The sequence below is a fragment of the Pleurodeles waltl genome, chromosome 2_2, assembly GCF_031143425.1.
Source record: "Pleurodeles waltl isolate 20211129_DDA chromosome 2_2, aPleWal1.hap1.20221129, whole genome shotgun sequence".
Lineage (NCBI taxonomy): Eukaryota > Metazoa > Chordata > Amphibia > Caudata > Salamandridae > Pleurodeles > Pleurodeles waltl.
Genome location: NC_090439.1, coordinates 767691405 through 767708417, shown reverse-complemented (window position 1 = coordinate 767708417; position 17013 = coordinate 767691405). Strand labels below are relative to the sequence as shown.

At 44.8% G+C, this 17013-nt stretch overlaps 1 protein-coding gene across 2 annotated transcripts in view; it reads right to left on the bottom strand.

Moving 5' to 3' along the window:
* LOC138282607 (polyamine-modulated factor 1-binding protein 1-like) overlaps positions 1-17013 on the bottom strand; it is a 1030040-nt gene that overhangs the window by 376885 nt on the left and 636142 nt on the right. For both annotated transcript variants that reach the window (XM_069220389.1, XM_069220390.1), the window contains exon 15: positions 15528-15695. In XM_069220389.1, coding sequence (XP_069076490.1) covers positions 15528-15695 — 168 coding nt within the window. The remainder of the gene's footprint in view (positions 1-15527; positions 15696-17013) is intronic.

The window sequence follows — 17013 nt, the reverse complement described above, 5'->3', positions numbered from 1 at the left end:
ATGGATTAAACCAAGATCTATGACTGGTGGTGAGTGTTTGACAATGTTCAGCATTCCGTCCATCACTTGTTGTTTTTGCTTTGTCGCCCTAAGTGGGAAGGGTATGCCCAGACGTGGGTCCCGTGCTTCCCATGCCACTGGATTCAAGCTAGCCTGGCTGATGAGGGGTGAAACCCTGAAACCGGTCCCAGGATGCTTGTTTCCGGTCCAGTGAGGACCTGGCTTGGCAGTTCGGTCTGGACTGTTCCCATGAGGAACAGGGTCAAAACTGATTTGCATATGGCTGGGTCCAAACTAGGGTGGCATGGTGAGCAAAAGAACAATGGATTAAACCCAGATCTATGACTGGGGGTGAGTGTTTGACAATGTTCAGCATTCCGTCCATCACTACTTTTTTTTTTTTCTTTTTTTTTGACTGATCAATATGTAACTTTACATTTTTGATTATTTTGTCTTTATTTAGAGAGAAAATGGAAAACAGAAGCTCTAAAAAAAAAACAGAAGTACCATGTCAAACAACAGATGTACGAGTAAAACAAAAAATGTTTACTTTGGAAGAAAGATGGAAAAGTAACTGAGTAGAAAGTTAGGAAAAAAGTGTAATCGCACAAATGACGTTGTCACTGCCTTCAGCAACATTTATACCCTTGAAGAAGCTTGTTTTGTTTAGTTCTACTTGTTTTTGGTGACAAAATGATCTGCTTATTTAACAGCAGAAAGGTCCTTTATATTTATAACAAAGGTTATCTGCTTAAGCAGTGAGCACCAGGAGAGTGGCTGTATCTGGCAGTTGAAAACATGTGTAGGCTTCTGAAGAACTGTTTAGTTTGGCTGCACACGCTAGATTGGTCTTAGTTATCCTTTTATAATGACTACATCTACAATGTTTCAAAATTCCTGTAAAGGATTTAACACACTGGTTGTTTTTAGTGCCCTGGTTGAACTCCATTTTGCATATTTGTTTTTTTAACATACTGTTTTGCCACCTAGCCTGACTATTAAATGAGATATAGTTTGGCAGGCTAAGGTAGCTGAAACAAAGGAAAGAAAATCTACATACAACAAAATCCAGTAGACAAATGAAGCTAAAGGGGAGTAGGTATTACAGCCTAGTAATGAGGGAAGAAAACATTTAAATAGTTTGTAAAGTTTGATATTTTGTTTTTACTGTTATTGTTGTAGTTTACTACTGTTATTGTTTGTTAAGTTGTTAAATTGTTTTTAATGAAATGTTTAAGGTTACTACTGGTTTCTTTTCAGTAACAGCTTTTAAAGACTTGACAATTCTAACAGTCTTAAATGTTGACTTAAAGTGGCAGCTCATTCTTCGAGACCTGTAACTGTTCTGCTGCATGCACATGTATGTTTGGGGTACTATAGAGAGCTTAGTGCTTCTTCCCATTGTACAATAAAAGATTTTTATGCAAGAGGCAGGTTTTGGAAAAGAGATAAATGCACTCTCATAGTATACTATGCAGTGGTGTTCGCTGGACGAGAGGGCAATTCTTTTGCACAGCTTCGTTTATATGCTTGTCACTCTGGAGAGAAGTCTCAGGGCGCAGCTCTGTCTTTGTATACATTGTACTACACATAAAGGGTGGCATGCGCACCTCCCCCTGTCCCCAGGCTCATTTTGGCCCCAGGGACAACATCCCCCAGGGTCCAGCTGTGAATGAAATGGGAAGGGGAGGCCCCCCCCTCCCAGAGCCACTAATGTCCCTGGGGACCACATCCCCCATGTTATGGCATGGGAAGCCCACCCCTGGGACATAGCAGTTTCACTTCCCACACTGGTGCGGCAGGGAAACCTGTGTTTGGTCTCGCTTGACAGGAGCAATTTCAAACCTCCCCCTAGCGGGAGCAAGCAATAAATCCTACCCACACTGAAGGAGGCAGGGAAACAGATGAAAAGATTGTTCCCACCCACAGGGAGCAGCATTTTTAGCTGCTCTCTGCAGGTGGGAGCACTGCTGGCTCCCTTTGGTGATGGCTGGGGCCACATGGGCCTTGGGGCTCCACCAGCTGCCATCAAATATAGTGTGGTGGGTGCCCTGGGGGGTCCACGGTGAAAAATCAGCCCGGGGGGTGGGGGGGGCTGAGTGCTCTCCTCCACCTTTGGAATATATGTTCGGGCCCCTGGAGATGGGGTCCCTCAGGCTGAAATGAGCCCAAGAACAGGGACTGTATGTCAAACCTTGTCATAAATGTAGTTGTGCTCTCAGGGGATGGGGTACCAGGGAGAGGGGTCACATACCCTCTCACCTAAAAAAAAAAAAAGGACCAGGCCCAGGAAGATGGGGTCCTCGGAGCCAAAATCAATCCAGGGAGGGGGACACATGCCTCCCTCCCCCAACAAAATATGCTATGCCCCTGAGAATGGGGTCTTGAGATAACTATAATTATAACTGTTGAATTTCTGTGGTTTTATGCGTGTAAATTCTGAAGCTAACTATAACGTCCCTGTAAAGTCTGTTTTTTTAGAGAATTTCAAAGGTATTTTTGATTCTGTTTCCTACCTATAACATCCCTGGGTTTTTCACTGATTATTTATGATTTTTTAACACTATTTCCTCAATTATTATATCACTGTAACCTTTGTTTTTGGGCCCAGAGGACCCCATACCCCTACAGCCCACCATCATATTTATGGGGGAGGGGGCACACAGTTCCTCTCTCTGGAGAGATTTCAGACCCAGGGACCCCATCCCCTGGGGCCTCGCCTAATCAAAATGTGGGAAGGGAGCACACAGCCTCCCCTCCCGGGGCCAATATTGATCCCACAGACCCCATCCCCTGGGGCCTGGCCAGTTACTAAAGGGAGAGGGGGATGTGCAGCCCCCCTCCACAGATTGATATTGGCCCCAAGGACCCCATGACTCATGACAACAAAGGATGGATGCCCAGGTGGCCACCCAACATGTCCACGTTGGGTGCAGTGGGGCAGTCCAGAGTCCCAACAGCCCCAGCTGCCTCCCCGCATCCATTAAAAGCAGGCATTGCTCCTGGCCACAGGAAGCAGTTTAATATGCAGCTCCCTGCAGGTGAGAGCAATATACATATCGCTTCCCCTGCCCACATCACTGTGAACCGGGAAACAGATCTGAAGTCCGCTCCAAGTGGGTGGGAGCATTTTTCATGCTCCTTCCCGCTGGAAGTGGACTTCGTGTTTGCTCTTGTTTGGCTAGAGCTTCGAAATTACCCCAGCCAAGCAAGAGCAAACACAGGTTTCCCTGGCAGCTGCAGGGCAGGCAGGGAAACAGCTATGTCCTGAGGATGAGCACTCAAAAACAAAGCTGGGGTCCCCAGGGCCCTTAATGGCTCTGGAATGCTGGGCTCTGGAATGCTGGGCCCTGGGTCCCCAGGGCCAAAATCTGCCCTGGGGAGAGGTGCTGCATTAAGAAAAAAACATTTTTGGCCCTAAGCGGGGTCTCTGTGGCAAACTAGTTTTGAAAATCTTGTAAAAATTTGTCAAATAGCACCAAAGTTATTAGGAAAACTAAAAATGCTTTTCCTATGGAAAGTAGGTCCTAATTATAACTAAATACCTACTGACACCCACCAGAGTTTTACATCAAACTAATGAGATATATATATAAATATATCACTGAAAAAAAAATAACGGTTACAGGCACATTACAGTTAGGCTCAAATTTGACTAGTACAAAACCAGTGAAATTCAGCAGTTATAGTTGCATGAGCTAACTGTAACTTACGCCCCTGCAATGTCACTGCTTATCACCTCACATATTACATCACTCATGACATGGTCTGACATCACTGATGACATCTCAAATTACATCACTGATTACATCATCCAGTGAGTTTGAGTGTTTTCTAGAACTTTATGAGTGTTAGGTATGTATACTGAGATACAACAAAAGTGAAAATAGTATACTTTCTTTACCCCTGAGTAGTGCCTGACCCATTGGGCCAGTCACAGGTCCCAAGCCACTCCATGGCCCTCCTGTCTGCCACTGACAACTCCACTCACATTTCTGAGACTGATTGAGACAGCTCTGCCCGCATGCCTGAGCTTGATTGCTACAGCTCCGCCCACATTCCTGATCCTGACTGCAACAGCTCTGCCTACATTCCTGAGCCTGATTGACTCTGCTGATGCCCCTGTCGAAGCCTCCTTTGTGCCACTCCTGCTCCCACCCTCCTGTCCTCCCCCCGTCGGTCCCTCCCACCTCCCAGAACATATAATGGAGGCCAAAGCATGGGTGCACCGCCGGATCACCCAACACATGCCAAAGCAAGCCCGTCTTTGTCTGTACCGTGCTTAGCACCAGAACCCCTGGTCTTCCCATCCCTCACTGCTACACCACCAAGGAGCTCCAGGCCCTGAATGTCAGACACCCCATCAACAACTGTTTTATGGCCTCCCCACGCTTAACCAAAGGAACCTTCATCTGCCTACACTGCAGTTTCTCCTCCAATGCGGGCTCACCTGTGCACACTAATGCCCACACTGCACCCACAAAGAAGACTATTTGCCACAAAGTACCACGCTGGAGCATTCGGTTAAATGTCTGCTCCTTATGCAAACATGCCATGGAAATCTGGGACACTATCACCACCGACGACCCAGACATTGCCTTCATCACTGATACATGGCTAATACCCTCCTCAAACCCCGACATTGCCACAGCCACAACTGATGGCTACAAGATGATATATGGAGACCGAACCAACAAACATTTTAGGGGGTATTGCCATCATCTTCAAGGAAATCATCCCTTGTGACGTCACGGACGACCTAACATCCTTCCTACTCCAAACCGATACCAACACCACAATGCGAGGCACCCTTGCATACAGACCCCCAGGTTCACACACTGGCTTCTGCGATGACATCACCAATTTCATCACCCCCTTCGCCATCGACTCCCTCCACTATATCCTACTTGCCGATCTCAATTTCCACCTTAATGACCCAAACAAAGCCAGCTCAACTTCACTCATAGAGAAACTCAACAACATCAGCCTCACACAACTGGTCACCAAAACCACGCAAAGAGCTGGACCCACGCTGGACATCATCTTCACTTCTAGCAACAGAATCAGTTTCATCCACATGACTGAACTCACCAGGACCGACCACATCATCGTCCAGATTACCATCTCCAATTCTAAGCACACCACCTCCAAGCACCTCAGCACCCACACTGAACCTGGGGCAAGGTAACCGAGACCTTATGGGCACAGGCCCTAGTGTCCGCACAACCTGAGCCCATGGCAGACCTCAATCAGGCTGCCCAAAACTTCACCACCTGGATCAACAAATCTGCCAATAGAGTCGCCCCACTGAAACCAGCTAAAACCAACAACACCTCCAAGCCAGCAAGATGTTAGACTCCGGGGCACAGTAACTCCAAACGTGGCTGCCACTGACTCAAGAAACAATGGTGTGTGACCAACGACCCCTCCAACAGAGCCTCCTACAAGGCAGCCCTCAACAACTACTACCACCACATCATGGCAGTAAAAACAGCAGCAATCACTGCCCGCATCGACACCGCAGCCAACCACATGAAAGAACTCTTCACAGTCATCAAGGAATTCTCTAACCCTTTAGGCACAGAGACCACCAACCATCCATCCCAGAAAATCTGCAACACCCTCTCAGACAACGTCCACAGCAAGACCACCAACATATACAATTTCAACCATCAACCCTCCACCTCCAGCCTAGACAACATCTCTCAAGCAGCAAAAAACAGCCACACGATAGCTTACTGGTCCACAATTACCACACAGACCCCTGCAGCCATCATGCCATCCATCCACTCAGGGGCACCCACTGACCTTTGCCCCCCACTGGCTTTAAAACCTCTGAGCCAACATTATTAGCACAGACCCACATCCTCAACACCTCCATGGCAAACTTCCCAGATGAATTTAAACATACAGTGGTCATACCCCTCCTAAAGCAACCCGCCGACTCCTGGGACCTCAAAGCTACAGACCGATCCCCCTGCTCCCCTTCCCGTACAAAGTGATTGAGAAAGCCATCAACCAACAGCTCACCGACTACCTCAAACAAAACCACCTCTAGACAACTCACAATCAGGATTCCGGGCCAACCACACCACAGAGACTGCACTGATCACCGCCATGGACTACATCACGACTCTTCTCGACCGAGGAGAGTCAGCAGTTCTGATCCTTCTGGAGCTCTTCGCAATGTTTGATACAGTCTCCCACCATACTCTCCCCAACAGACTTCATAACATAGGCATGCAACAAAACGCCAATAAATGGATTTCCTCTTTCCTCTAAGGCCATACGCAGAGCATCCCCCTTCTCCTTTCACTTCTACACACAAGAACATCGTTTGTGGTGTAATCCCAAGAATGCTCCCTAAGCCCAAACTTTTTCAACATATACAAGACCCCCCTCCAGACATTGTCAGATCCTATGGACTCAATATAGTAACCTGTGCCGACGACATTCAACTAATCCTCTCCCTCATCGAAGACCCCACAATGCCAAAGCCAACTTCTCAACATTATGGCCAACATAGAAACATGGATGAAAAACAGCTGCCTCAAACTAGCACAGATGAAATGGAAGTCATCTCAGTCTTTGAGTGGGTCTGTGAGTGGGTGCATGAGTGACTGAGTGTCTGAATGCATGTGTGAGTGTCAGTAGCTGCGTGAGTATCTTGGCCGCAAAGGAACTGCATATGTCCATTTATCCAACAAGAGTCCACAGCTTTGCACAAAATGTTTACTCAAATGAAGTACTTTCTACTGCTTAGTTAGTAAGTGCTACCTCGTTAGGTAAATATCCAGTGTGTTTTATACACTACAGCTGCGGAATGGACCACAAGGAAATGGCTCTAATGTCCTTTTATGGTTTTGGCAATTGATTGTTCTTTCTGCGTTTTTCCCCAGAATTCTGTGATAACATGAATCCTCCTACAAAAAGGACAACAAGACCACAAAGACGTAAATCTCAACCAAACCAGGGTCCTTCCTCTTAGCTGTATGACTTAAGTGCTTCTTTGTCTGGTGGGGTTGACCTCATATTTCTCAGCGTCAAGAACATGCCACCAAAATCAGATTTCAGCCCTGGGGACCCCATCCCCTGGGGCCTGGCAATGTCTCCTGGATACCCTCTGGGAGCCGGGATTGCTATTGCACATAGGGAACTGCTAAACATGCAGTTTCCTGAGTGCAAGAGCAATCGTTTCATCTCTTTCCCTACCCGAAAAATTAGACCTCAACTTCCAGTGGGCGAGAGAACTTTGACAGCTCCCGCCTGCTAGAACTGGAGTGTTTGCTCTGACTTGGCAGGAGCTGTTAAAGCTCCAGTCAAGTCAGAACAAACAGCTATGTCCCCTGGGTGGGCACTCCAGGACTAGCAGGAGCCAGCCTTTGGGGGGGGAGCAGTCCACAGGGCCATTACTGGCTCCAGAAGGGGGGTGCATGGCCCCACCTCCAGTGTTTACAATATGCCCCTGGGAGGTTGTGTTCCCTGGGGCAAGGATCCGCGACATACCCCCCTCTTTATTTTATCCCCAGGGCCCTGGGGAGTCTGCACGACCCCCCTTTTATAATTATAGTATTTTGCCCTGGAGAGTTGGCAGTCCCCAGGGCACAGGGGCTGTGCAATGCACAAGCATACTATTGTCTTTAAGCCCCGGTGAGGTGGTGGTCCCTGGGGAAAAATAACAAGCCCTTTGGAAGGGGGGGGCGTGCGCCCCCCTCCATTTTATTTGAAAGCATTGCATGCCCCCGGGACCTACCCCTCTCAGGGACTTGATTAAAAACAAGCACATAAGACCGTACTTTTTTTTTCTATTTTTGCTGTCTATTAGTGAATTTCATGACTTTGCGGATAACATCATGACTTTGCAGCAAACATTTTTGTCCTGGCAGGTCCCTCTGGGGCCCCTGGACCAAGGTTAAAGGGTCAGGGTATTCTTATCCTATCCCCTTTTCCTTTTTCTGTGTTCCTTATTGGGATTCAGCTGAGTCCCAAGATGGCTGTCAACACTTCCTGGTTGATGTGTTGGCAGCCTATCAGAGCTCTGCATTTCCCTGCATGAACTTGTTATTCTCCCCCCATCTGATTACGGGATGAAAGCAAGAGAGTGACAGGACCACGTGAGAGCCTCAAGGACCCCATGGTCCTAACTGGCTCCCCACATCCATGTTTCAGGCCCTGGAGAGGTGGTGGCACCTGGGACTGTGGGCCCACATCTTATTTGTTTAAAGCCCTGTGGAAGTAGCAGTCCCCAAGGCTGGAGGGGGTGCGTGGCCTCCATGCATCAAATTAGTTTAAAGCCCCAGGGAGGTGGTGGTCGCCAGGGCTGCGGAGGGCCACGCGGGCCGTCCGCACTGAATGTAATAAAAGCCATGGGGAGGTGGCAGTCCCCAGGGCAGCGCCCCCCCCTGCATTAAAAAGGCAGTGTCCCATGGACCTGCCCCACCTTAGGGCTGTTTATGAAACAAGCACAAGAGCCCTTGCTTGTTTTTTTATTTTTTAAAAAATTTTCACCAGATCTGCGAAGCCACCACAAATTACTGCGAACATTTAAAAAAAATGTTTCTTAGCTCTCTGGGGTCTCTCTGGGACCCCACCACCAGAGCTAAGGGGTCACGGTGACTCTACCCCGTACCCTTTTCCTTTCATTCTTACATCTTTTTGGGGGAATCGGCTGAAGCTGAGTACCGAGATGGCTGCATACATTTCCGTGTTGAAGTGTTGACAGCCAATCAGATATCAGCACAAGATCGGGAGGTGTAGCAAATCCTTCAAGTCCCTATATATACAAATTCAAATTTTCTTTAATTTCTCAAAAATTACTTAACAGATTTATACCAAATAAGAAAAAGGTCTCTTTCTGGACCATGAGCTACCTTTCTGCCAAATTTGGTATAATTCCGTCAAATGGTTCGGGTGCTATCGCTGTTAAACTCCCAAAGGAAAAATTAATGGGGAAAAAGCATTTTGGGACCCAACTTAATGGATCTCCCCAAAACTTTCCACACAAAATCTCACATGAGTTGTGACCTTTTTTGGAAAATGTTGTGAAGATTCATCAACTGGCGCAAAAGAGATAGGCAAGTAAAAAATGCTTTTTCTATAGAAACTAGGTCCTAGCTAGAACTACCTAGTGGCGACTGCAACTAGGAAATATATACATACATACATATATGTATAATGGAACTCTGGGTAGTTTCCAAGTTTAGGTGAAGGGCACCTCCCTTATATGGAGCACTTTACAACACCAGCAACACTCTGAATTTGCTCACCTCAAATGCCTGTTTTTTTTCCAGAAGGCTTGATTCACAAAGGTAAACTTAAACTGAAAGTCTACGTTTAGACCAAAATTCTAAACTTTACTATGAGTAAAGTTAGACTTTTGGTAAAAGTTTAGACTTTTTTGTTTAAACTTAGACCAAAAGTCTAACTTTACTATGAGTAAAGTTAGACTTTAGGTCTAAACTTAGACTTTTGGTACAAGTTAAGTTTACCTTTGTGAATCGGGCCCAAAGTCTTTAAGCATAGAATTAGCACAGTGGCATCCATGCAGAGCTGTAAAATGTCAAATGCCTTTCACCACTCAAGGCACAGTATTATAGGTTTGGATTGGTAAAATATCCTCCAAGCCAACAGAGTGAATAAAAACAACCCCTGACACAAGTGTTTTGCTCTAGCTAGAGCTTTTCAGAGAGCTACAACTTTGTCCAGACAGAAGGGAGCACCAAGTACAAGTCAAAACGATACCCTTTCAGGCTTAGAGTGCCACATAAATTATGCAAAATTAGGTAAAAAGGAAACCTGGAATCTCTGGGTAGTCCCAAGTCTAGGTGGAGAGCAGCTCCCTTATATGGAGCACTCCACAATATCAGCAATACTCTGAATCAGCTCATCTCAAATGTCTGTTTCTATAGTAGAGTTTTAAAATCATAGGATCAGCACAGTGCCATCCAAAATTCCAAAATAAGCTACAAATTGAAAAAGTATTGTGCCATTTTTACAGCAAAGCCTTTAAGCATAGGATCAGCAGAGCCATCCACGCAGAGCTAAAAAACGACAAAAACATATATTTTTATATATATATATATATATATGTATATATATATATATATTTAATATATATATATATATATATATTTAATCACACACATACACTCGCTGACTGAACAAGAACAAAGGTTTAAGTATGGGGTGATACTATCATAATTTACTTTTTGAAAAACCTTCGGAGTTGACTGAAAAAAACAAAGGTTAAAGTAACATTATAGCTAGGTGAAAAAGTCAATTAAATTGTAATGTTTTAAACTCTAAAAAAAACTGAAAGTAACTGACTCTCGCCCTCGTCATGTACAGTGATGTCATCAATGATGTCATTTAGATGTCATCAGTTATGTTATCAATGATGTCATAGAACAAGTTATAAATGATGTCCTATATCAGGTCTTAGGCAGTGCATTGGAAGAGCACAGGTTATAGTTACTTCAGTTAACTAAATGTTTTTCAGTGAATTTCTGATTTTTTCATTGTAATGTAACAATATAAATTAAAACCAAACTTTTTATTGAAAGCAATTATTGTGGTTTAGTTTTTTGTTTACACTATTTAGGTCACAAAATGCAGTCATAAAACCAACCAAAAGGGGTACCCACATTTGAAATGAAGAGCAAAGAGGTCCAGCTCGGAGTGCTTTAAAAGAAATGGTACGTTTTCCTGGGGTTATGCATTCAACGACCTCTGGACCACCAAAGCAAAGGGGATGAGGCCGCTGTCAACTCGGCGGCCTCACCCCTGTCATATTATGATGTTTCCACCGGGCTGAATGATGGAAACATCATATTATAACGCCGTCACAGGTCAGCTCGATGGAAACAATGCAGTGGCATTGGCCTTGGCTCTCTTAAGCCAAGGCCAATGCCACTGCAAACTTGCACCCTCTAAATACACACTGTCTGCAAACCAGACAGTGAGAATTACATGGGTGCTGGAAGAAGGACCCCTACACCTCCCACAACATGGTCGTGGGCAGTGCAGGGGTCCCCCTGTGGCCCCCAGCACTAGCTTTCCACAAGAAAAGTGAAGTTGTGATCTTTCTGACTTTGACTGCTGCCACCCCATCGGGATACATGGTCCCGGTGGTCTTCGGTGGTCCGAACACCAGGGTCATAATCTGGTGGTCTGAATGCCAGGAGTGCCAAGGTCTGACCGCCACTGTGAGTTTGGCAGTCAGACAGTCAAACTCGTAACGAGGCCCTTAGTGTTATTTTTAAGTTTCCTGAGGGACTGCCGTCTTCTTGTAGCCCCCCACAACACTTTGACTTGCTGGTGGTGCCCCATCACACCTTAGGGCACCACCACAAATACACTATATAAAAATAAAGCCCATGCAGGACATTATTAGGTGCTCCAAGGAGAGAACAGTGAATATTAATGAGCGACCTTGGTGCTTCAGTAAGGAAATAGCAAAGCTGTAACTTTACTTTTTACTTCAGTATCCTGGTTGTACCCGGGCCACCAACAGCCTACATTTTGCTTAAAAAAATGTCAGAGAGGGGAGCTCACTCTCATACTTCTGGTGTCTTTTTATTTTTGTTTAATAAGTGAGTACCCGGTCTCACCTGAGGCTTTCTCAATGTTATGTGTTGTGGGTGGAGGCCCATGGCCCTGTGGCTCTTATGGCCCCATGAGTTCCCCTGACAGTGCTCATCCTGGGGGCTGGCAGGTGCTGGCTCTATTTGCTTGCAGCTTTTATTCTGCTCCCGCTGGCAAGTGGCAAAGGTATGCGATGGGGGCCTTCAAATGAATTGCTCACCCCCCCCATAAAAATAAAATCAGCCTGGGGATGGGGTCCGTGAGGTATTCAAATGGCTCAGAGAGAGGGGAGGCATATGCCCCCCTCTACAAAACATTTTCATTGTACTGACCCATCAGGCCCTGAACCACCCTTGGGGGAGGCTTTTTTTATTTTTTTGAAAGGGTGTTTATTGTTTTAAAATTTTACTGTGGTACCCTACCCTATTCTCCTATTTTTTTTTGTCCTTTTTCAGGACAGGGGACTGAGTCCCTGAGTTCAGAAATCACTGCTGCAAAGTCTTTGTTGGTATTCTGGCAGCAAATCAGATCTTATCTTTTTATCTGTCTGTGTTTGTTCATAGTGCAAAATATGCATACATTTCAAAGAGTACTGAATGAATTTACACTGAATCACAAAAAGCATGCTTTCTGGATAAAGAACACGTTTTCTGCCAAACCTGGTGTTAATCTGTTGATTTTTCTGGTGAAAATGTGCTTTGGAACCCTCCCTTTTTCTTAGGTCCTGCTTTATGGATCATCGTGAAACTTTTCAGGAAGGAGGGGAGGTGTTTGAGACTTTTTTGGTATGTTTCAATGCAAATAACTATCACAAATAGTTTGTGCTGATGACTTAAAGACTCTTAGCCTTGTTCATACAGGCTGCGGTCCTTGCCTTTATTTCTGGACAGAATAGACAAGATATAAATGAGGGGCAATATGAATATATTGACTACAGTAAGAGTTTTATGACTGTATGACTAATTAGCTTGATTTACGTTTAATTTAAATGGCAATTGCACCACCCCTTTCTTTGAATGTGAAAGTATCAATATTTTATGAAAACGCCTAATTTTGATCATGATTGATTGGTTTGTGGTTATAGCAGAGAGGTGTTCCTGTACAATGTCATATGCGTCCAAAATGCTAGTATGAGTTAGTACTTTTGGCATTTTTAGGTTTTGTCACACATTTTTTATGTCTTAGATGCATAGTAATTAAAGATTCAATTCTTGTATGCTACATTGTGTGGTGTGATGCAACATATGTGAACTCTGTAACTCAATTCTCAGTTAACCTAGATATTCCACACATACCCCTTGTAGCTCCCTCTGACTTTTCAGTTAAGGTTCAAGTCTAAAACACCAGAGCTCTTGCATGACTCGTAATTCAGATGGGCTCAGTAACTAATGTAACTAGCCCCATCGGAATTACAGAGATACCCAGAAATGGGCTTTCAGCTATTCCTTTGGCATGTTATTTTACACAGAATACCTGTAGCATGTTTTCTGAGACTATTCTTAATAGGTACTGAGTACAAGGATATGCCCTGTATTCAGTATCTCTTTCTACAATACAGGCTGGGTATGTCTTATCGCGTTTTGGTACTGAGTCAATATTAACACTCAAGTAATCGTTACGTGCCCTTAAACTTTACCTTTTTTAGGGATTTTTTTTGGTTTTCAGAGAGGTGACTTTAATACATTTTAAAGGTTCTTATCAAACATTGAGGAATGTTGTTTTTTTGGATCCCACATAACATTGTGTCCATGTGTGTGTGTGATATGTCATTATCTTTCACAGAGCCTGTGAAAGTGTCAGTTCATCTAAATAATAACTATGCTAACACATAGGGGGTCATTCCAACCCTGGCGGTCAATGACCGCCGGGTTGGAGGACCGCGGGAGCACCGCCGACAGACCGGCGGTGCTCCCAAGGGCATTCCGACTGCGGCGGTAAAGCCGCGGTCGGACCGGCAACACTGGCGGTCTCCCGCCAGTGTACCGCCGCCCTTTGGAATCCTCCAAGGCGGCGCAGCTAGCTGCGCCGCCGAGGGGATTCCGACCCCCCCTACCGCCATCCAGTTCCCGGCGGTCCGCCCGCCGGGAACCGGATGGCGGTAGGGGGGGTTGCGGGGCCCCTGGGGGCCCCTGCAGTGCCCATGCCACTTGCATGGGCACTGCAGGGGCCCCCGTAAGAGGGCCCCTACAAGTATTTCACTGTCTGCTTGGCAGACAGTGAAATACGCGACGGGTGCAACAGCACCCGTCGCACCTTCCCACTCCGCCGGCTCGATTACGAGCCGGCATCCTCGTGGGAAGGGAGTTTTTCCCTGGGCTGGCGGGCGGTCTTTTGGCGACCGCCCGCCAGCCCAGGGAAAAACTTAGAATACCCTCCGCGGTCTTTCGACCGCGGAGCGGTATTTCGGAGGGGGGAACTCTGGCGGGCGGCCTCCGCCGCCCGTCAGGGTCAGAATGACCCCCATAGTCTGCTACAAGCTATGTGATATCTATGTTTCAAGGTCTGACTGTAGATGTGTAAAATAAACGAGTAGACATACTTTAATCATGCATGTTTAGACCAGTTATGTCTTGGATTAATGGAAAGTCCTCAATTAATAGAAAGTCCCTCTATGTAGTGTAAAAGTCAGAGGTTGACCCTATGTAAACTCCATGATTTGAAAAATGAATTGGAGAGGCCTTCACACCAGGAGGTCCACACTCTTATGCTCAGCGTTGATGCATGATGGAGAGAAGCTGAGCTCAGTTGATTGTGTTTTTCCTTCAAAGAGAAAGGTCTCCCTGGCTGAAATTTGATAACCACAGCTGATTCGCTGTGAACAGGTATGCAGTGCGCCAAGCCCAAAGAAACACTAGAGGCAAGTTAGCTACCAAATGCTCTCATAGTGTGGCACAAGGGTTTTTACTTATATTCTATGTGGTTATTACTAATGTACTAGCAACAGGGTGTTGAAATAAACCACTTTTAAACCTATATAGTGTATTTTCGTTGTGAGTGTGCTATTCTAAAGAACTCAAGTTAGTTTGAATTACCATTGCATCCCAAAACGATTTACAGGCCTGTTAGTAACTCAAGAAACACAGATATTAAATCAGCAGGCGTGTTCAGTGGGTTGTGTGGGTCTACAATACATTCGACTCCCCTGTTCAAGTGGAGTTGCACTGATATCATTCAATGCACCGAAGGGTAGAGAAGCCAACCTTATAGACCTGGGGTAGAGTCCCAGGATACACAACAATCTGTTTGCAACGTCAAATTTATACAAGTATTTACAAGCATTGCACGTTCTTTATATGCATATGGCGTCCTGTCATAACTATCCGCTTTCCACGAAAGGTGCATGTGCATCCTCGTTTACCAGGCCAAAACTGAATTTACAACAAACAATGAAAATACACTAAATGACGGTAATACTGCTGAGCAATAAATTTTGCTGTGTCTATCAGTGGTTTAGAGCTTATTTGCAGTACTAGTTGCATGTGGAAAAATCACCGGTATTTGGAAAGGTCACAAGACTTTAACACTTAACAACTTTTAAACACGTTAACCAATCTACACAATATTTAATAAGATCAAGGGTTGAATTTTTCATGCTCTTTACTCTGTGCACGGAGCAAATTATTCGAAGTAGAGCAAAGCTGCCAAGAATGCCAAAATGGGACATCTTGTAGAGTGAGTTGTATATCTTAGCTAGAGAGGGGTTAATGCACCTGACTAGCACATGCATACAACAAATATGCACTACAAAGACACACATTGCAATAAGCAATAACAAAAAAATTGGCACCAAATCCTAACTATTGGCATTCAACTGTAATTTCTTTAACACCATTGAGACTAATCTAAAACATGTATTAAGAAGTATGAGCTCATAGATGTACGTGAAAATAAGAACGAATACACCGCAGAAGTGGTATTAATTACAATGTGTGAACCAAACATACCTCCTGTTGAGCGGTTTTGTGTTTTTCCAAAACAATTGTCAAATCCATCTCTAGTTTTCGCCTTTCTTCACTCATTTTCATAATGACTTGGGACTTTTGCTTGATGTCATCTGTTAACTGATCATTCTCTTCTTTGAGTTTCTGCAAAACCTTCTCTCTGTGAAGCAACTATGTCAGAACAAGCATGTGTCAGGTCGAGAGGTACCTTTTTATCATAACGTTCCAGAATGCAAACAATGTACTTGGCTAGAAAAGATAAATGCATTTCAATCATATCTTGGTCTTCAGTGTCCCCAGCTAACGAGCATTAAGAGTCATTAAGTGCCATCCCTGAAAGCGAGCATTACGATCGGCGAACAACCCCTTCTCCAGAATGTTTGCAATTTCCTTTCCGAGTCACCAATACTTTCTCTTGGCGGACCTAAAATATCTCAATAGACCTTGCTTTGAAAGTATGTTGAATTGTTAGATGCCTGTTTACTTTACAGTCAATTACAACACACAGGGGAGATACAGCCATTGTGCGTCCTCCCTGGTCAAGTACATTCAATCACAACAGGTATGGAAACTCCTGAGCACAGTAAGTTGAATGTTTCCTTGTATGGGTAACCCCGTTCTTGTATACAAAAATAATGGATAACGGTGGGATCCAGATTGATTAAAAATACCCTGAGGCGTCTAATGAGTCATCTTTAATAGTGGGGACCTCAGGTATATCTAACAATTGATTTGAGACAGTAATTTTGAGGTCAATGGCTCAACTCGTCTCCCTTATCCAACATGTTTCTGCCCTAATATGCAGCCTTAACAGGTAAGGGGGATTCTTCAGGGCTCTGGAACCCTAATTACCTGAGATGGTCTAATCACTGAGTTATATCTATTTCTAATCCCAAAAACACCAGGTGAGTCCCACCAGAGTGTAGATTCAGGTATTTTTAAGGAGATGCCGGCTTCTGGTCTGGGAGGGGACGATGTCCTTTGTAGTCACATCTTCCTCAAAAGGCCCACCATTCATTTCCACATGAGCAAGACTGCTCTCAGCCACTGGTACTTTGCAGTCACTTCACAACGTGAGCAATGTACTCTGAATGTCAATAACAACAATGATAATTTTACAGCCCCATGTTTTTGTAATGTATGTAGAGTATGCCGGGGGATTTCACTAATATTTTGAAAGATGGACAACTATTCAATGTGTTAATTTATAGATCAAATCCAATTTATTGAAAACATGTTGGTTTAAGGATATGCCCGGAGTTTATAATCTGCACCTTTCTCTGTGATGTACCAATAGATCTATGTGCCTAAACAATCCTGCATATATACTGTAGGACATGCTATTTACTACCTATATAATACATCTCATCTACGTACAAAGTGTTTTCAAAACTCTTCTCAAGACTTCGGGCCTGATTTAGAGTTTGGTGGATGGGTTACTCCGTCATAAACGTGACATATCTGGTCCACCATAAAACAATTACTGTAG